The sequence below is a fragment of the Habropoda laboriosa genome, unplaced genomic scaffold, assembly GCF_001263275.1.
Source record: "Habropoda laboriosa isolate 0110345459 unplaced genomic scaffold, ASM126327v1 scaffold22, whole genome shotgun sequence".
Taxonomy (NCBI): Eukaryota; Metazoa; Arthropoda; class Insecta; order Hymenoptera; family Apidae; genus Habropoda; species Habropoda laboriosa.
In genome coordinates, this window is record NW_017100261.1 from 5,966,274 (window position 1) to 5,971,805 (window position 5,532).

General features: G+C 36.5%; 1 protein-coding gene across 1 annotated transcript in view; it reads left to right on the forward strand.

Moving 5' to 3' along the window:
- LOC108572635 (S phase cyclin A-associated protein in the endoplasmic reticulum) overlaps positions 1–4,529 on the forward strand; it is a 42,441-nt gene extending 37,912 nt beyond the window's left edge. Inside the window, exons 14-15 of the mRNA XM_017934893.1 lie at positions 3,813–3,986; positions 4,449–4,529. Of these exons, the coding sequence (XP_017790382.1) occupies positions 3,813–3,986; positions 4,449–4,529 (255 nt within the window). The remainder of the gene's footprint in view (positions 1–3,812; positions 3,987–4,448) is intronic.
- Positions 4,530–5,532: the final 1,003 nt, after the last annotated feature.

Consider the following 5,532-nt stretch of genomic DNA (forward strand, 5'->3'; position numbering starts at 1 on the left):
ATCGATGGTTACTCGAGTTTAATTCTCAATGGGCCAGCATTGGACGTGTACACGGATAAATGTACCGGTGTATCGCGGATCAATGGTGTCGATAAATCGCAATCGTCAGATTTGGATCTTCTTCATCTTTCAAGCACGTGTTGAGAGACTTTTTTCTGCGAATTGATGGAAAGTAGGAGTGTATATGTATTTCGTCGTTGTAAAGACAATCCTTCACGGTGAATTATTTTGTAGAATTTAAGTTTTTCGTGGGAGACACTGTGATCGTTAATTGAACACCCTGTAATTAGGTTCGAGGAAAGATTGGACTTGCTGAATGGGCTTCTAAGTTAGGAGTTTGGTTCTTCTTTCTTTTCTTTCAGTTTTGAGTAAGTTGTTTCTATTTTCGCGTCGTTTCAGCTAGAAAATCGTGACTCTGGTGGATTTTGAAGTGATTTGTGGACTTGGTAGGATTTTTCTGGGGTGATTTTTGACGTTGCTTGGATTTACATTCTGAACCGATGAGAATTGAAATTTTCTGATGTGATTACATTGGCAATTGTATGTTAGATTCGTTTCAACTTTTGGGTACAAAAATTTTATCGATGATCTTGTCGATGATCTTTTGTCATTTTTCTGGCAGCTTGAATAGAAACTCGGCGACTTTGGTTCATTTGCGTGAACCAAAAAGAAATAATTTCCAATCTTTCAACGTGTAGCTTAGTAAATGAATTTTTAACCTTCTTTCGTAGTGTATAGAAACTTCAGACGGATAACGATACAAACACTTCGCTGCGTCGTCATACTTCTAAAACAAAATTTGTTGTTTTTTAATTGCACAAGCTGAACCCCTGTTGTCCAGTTCCAACTTTGCATATGAATGAGATTTTTCAGCAAAGGTAAACATTGGTCACGTGTACGGATTCATTCGACGTGAAAGAAGCGCGATTTTCTCGCGAGTGTAGGAACAACCAACTATTAATATTAAACAGTACGAGTTCGTTAAAATTCCATATCATATTGTATAATATATTTTATTATTTACCATATGAAATATATTATTATATATTTTTGCTTATTATGCGCATTCTGTGTACTTTTGTGCCTTCAAATTTTCCACAAATGATCTACTCATGAATTTCCACAAACAAACTTCATAAAAATTGATCAAAATGTAAAAAAAAAAATGTCTCTCGTTCGTCAAAAATTGAATACTTCAGAAATAAGAAGCGACGATGAAAAATGCTGCACCCTCCAACTGTACCTCGTTAATTTGCACAAACAAACTGTATGAAAACTCGTTAAGATATTAAAAAAAAAATATTTCTCATTCATAAAAAACTGAATACTTCAGAAACAAGAAGGGACACCAAGAAACGTTACTCAACTCCTGGAAAAAACGACTGCTGGATGTACGATAGGGTACGTATAGAGGAAGCAGGCGTATTCATGAGACGATTGCCGGGTAAACGTTTTTCCCTCGCATTCACCGAGATATTTCCAGTGACCAGGGTAGGTTCATACGTGAAAATATCCGACGGACTGACTGGCGCCTTCGAAAACGTCGCCACTTCCTTTCTTTCTGCCCGGGCTATCGAACCCCATTTTTCGAGATATCGGCCTCTCAGAGATTGTCAAGGAATTCGATCTATGCTGCGGGATATCGTGAAGAAACGATTCCGTGCATTTCAACGTGACAACCCTCGACCACCGTCTCTACCTAATTGCTCTCTTTGAATGCGTCTCCTCTACGTTTCTTTAATCGATTCCACGAAACGTCAAGTAAGAATACACCGGTCGGCGACATGTAGAAATGAGATCTGAAAGCTTGTAACGGGTTAATCGGACGGGGGAGTAATTAGGTTTTCAGCAGAAGCAAATTTCGTGTTTGCCGTATTTTAAGCTGCTTATTTGAGAGTTTTTGAAAGGATCGAGGTTTTATGTAGTTGACTGTCGCAATTTTAACCGTGATACTTCATGATTACGTATTTCAATTCTTCACGACTTCGAAGTTCCCAGAAATTCCAAATTTATTATTGTTTTAAGATTTTCTGCGAGGACACTTTATCGGTGATTTTTGTCAATTATACCAAATTTTTTTGGCTAAAGCCACTTGTAAGCCGCAGAATTAATTTTAACCTAACGTCTACTCTAAGCTGTAACAAAATTACTGAAAAACTCGCAATATACATTCATGGAAATGCAGAAAAAAAATATAGCACCCCGTTGAAAAATAGAGATGACTTTGAGAAAATGGAGATTGAACTTAAATGGCCTTAAAATTTCCTCTAACCATCCACCCAAGTAAAAAGTATGTACATTACATTATATTCTCTCTCTGTATTATGCAAATTTCGTATTCCAAGTTTTTCCATATTATTCCAAACAACAGAAACATTCCAGGTGGACAGAAATTTCTGTATACACACTCGAATCATACGCTTTCGAGCTTCTCGTTTAACGCTAGAACTACCAAACCCGCCAAAATGACGAATTTCAGATTTCTTACTTCAAATTACCCAAATTATTAAGATGCTTTTCTTCAAGTATACTTGCAGCGCCTTTCGTTCAATGCACCACATTATTTTCCATTAATAATTCTATACGTCGTTCAAAATAAGAGTAACCTCGCTCTCGGACCGATTCTCGTCCGTTCTGCGCATAGACAAAGAGCGTTTCCGAGGGTAAGACGGAGAAAAACGTAGGCGGTTGAGTGGGGATTTGGGACGTTCTAGTGGTTCTAGACATCGTCTTAGACACGTCCCATGCGCGAAGCGAAGTTACTCTCATTTTGAACCAAAAGGGACAAAATTAAAAAATTTATCACATTCAACTATGACTTCCAACGAGGTTCGTAAAACTCGTTGCAATAAATTCTCCCGATCGCCCGTGCACACTCGGCAAATCGTTCGAGCATTACCATAGGACAGAGCACGTAACAAGGGTGAACGATGAGGAAATAAAAATTCATAATGTGGGTACTTCCTGGGGAGGACCTTGCCACAGGTGCACAAAACAGCTCAAAGACACTTGTTGAACCGCAGATGTACCTGGTCGTTTTCTTCTTTTCCAACTTGCTGTTTTCCACCACCTGGATTATATAGGTGCGTCGTATTCCCACGATGTTTAAGAGAATTAATGACCTCGCACAGCGCACTTAGGCTGTCTTAATTAACCCTCTTCGTTCCGTAACGACCGTGAACTTATTTGTCAGTTCCTTTTTTCATGTGGGTCTTTTGCAATGGAAAGCAAATCTCGCTGCGGACAGTTCGTTCGTTTGGAAGCTCCGTTCCGGAGAATCGAACTTCTCTTGTAGCTAGTTGCTTTGCAAATCAATTCTTTTCTTTGCGATGGTGTCTTTTGCGATGTATGAGAAAGCAGTTTTAAGGGTTGGAATGATTTATGGTTCTGTTTTAAACGACTTTGAAGGAAAATTTTGATTTTACGTGTATTTCTTGCCGATGTAAAGTATAATTTAATGTTAAAACTTAGAAATTTCGAAAATTGAATATTTCACTAATATTTTCTATTTTGTGTTGAAATTATTTCGGTCATTCGTATGTCAAATATTTAAATATTCGAAATCGAAAATTTGATAGAAATATTAATGGAAAGAGTACAAATTTGATTTTAATAAAATTTTTTTCGTTTTATCTCTGACTCCGATAATCTACGAGAAATTATAATCTTAAGTCAGGTCTGATTTAGTATTTATAGAAAAGACTTAAAAAATCTTCTCTTTTTTTACCCAAATTGAAGGATTTGTAATTTACCCCCTTGAATAAGTGATCTCTATGAAAACGGACCAAACTTTGAATTGAAATTTATTTCAGTTAATACTCCAATCGGCTGGGTCTGGTCCGAGCGTTCTTCAGCAATTGTGTACCCTGCCATTTCCATTTTACGGAGCTCCAGGACTAACGTCGTATATTTTCCCCACACTTTTGGCGGCCACACATCAAAATCCAGAAGCAACGGCAATTCTGTCCTGCGAATTGTCTTATCAGGTAAATCGAACATTTCCTTTTACGAACTTCGTATGTTTCTTACTTCCTGCATATCTAATATATCGTTACGAGAGAGTAGAAATAAATTTGCAATACGTACAAAACATTTTTGCATGCAAATCTAAAATTTCACATAAATATCTGGTTAATTAATTTCTAACTTTTTTGCGATATCGTCGGTTATCGGCATCCGTCGATAACAAAGTGTTCTGCAAGAAAAGCTAATGTATCGTAGATTAATCAAATTTGCCAATCTTCAATTTTACAAATTAAATCGAAAATTCGAATGAAGCTAAATTTTCGTCACCGATACATCTGTTTTTATCAGATCTTGACGAAAATCTTCAACATGGGGTTAAATTATGTCTGTCTTTTTAAAAGCTCTGCTCATCTAATCTTATCCAATCACCATGTACAAAGTATAAAAAAAAAGAAGAACAAAAACAATATTCTATTTCACAGCTACTGGAAGAGTACAGAAACTCAGACGATGGTAAGCTGAATCCGTTGGTTCGTTTGCTGAAAGACTCGGCTAGTCCGTAACTGTTGGAGAGCCAGTCGGTTCGATAAAGTCTCCTTAAGTTTCTCCGAATTTCTTTACTGCACGCATTGAACTTCGTGCGCGTCGTTAATTGCAACACCATTTTACTTCCATTCTGTTCCAAGGGTCGAGGAACAGTCGGGAGAAATTGTTGTTGTTAGGTACGTCCATCGTTCGTTGAAAAGCTCTTTTACGTATGTATCTCGAGGCTGGTACTCGACGCTGACTTATACAGGGTGATTCTCAAAACTCGGCCAGGCTATAGCTTTATTCGAAGTAGAATTCAAAAAAAAGAATCGTACAGGAGAACATTGCACTTTTTTAACTCGTTTTATCACTCTGTGATACGATTTTTTCGAAAAGAGAATCGAATACCGAATCTCTTCAACTTTTCTTTGATTATTAACAAACAAGCTTGAACGTAATATGCTTTATATACAGGGCGCACCAATAAAAATTACCATCTTGAATATCTCTAAAATCGTGACAGTAGGAGAAAAATTTTTACGATGAAAGTTGTTTGCTATAAAAAATGCCATTTTATGGTCACAGCGATTTTTTTGTACGTGGAGTCACCGAGGAGATAACAGTTCGCGAACACCAGTGTGAACCCGGCATTAGAAGCTGCAATTAACACATTGTTAACTGATTGGAGAGATTTACCATTTTTACCATTTTTCACAACGAATGGTATTTTACGCTCGAATTCTATCCTAAGAAATTTCCAAAATATTATTCGATGTAATAAACCATCGTTGAAAATTTGTATTATTAATTTTCTTGACACAGGCATTTTTCTTAATTTTTCTAGAAATCTTTTTCGCAATCTTAGACTTCTCTTAAACTGCAATTTTATTCAGTTGATAATGCGTTGATAAATAATAAATAACTATGACTCTATCTATGAAACAATAATTGTAAACATACTATGGCTCTTTTCATACCAAATAATTTTTATCGAAAAGATTTTTTTCTTACTTTCAACAGATACTTAAGATATTTAAA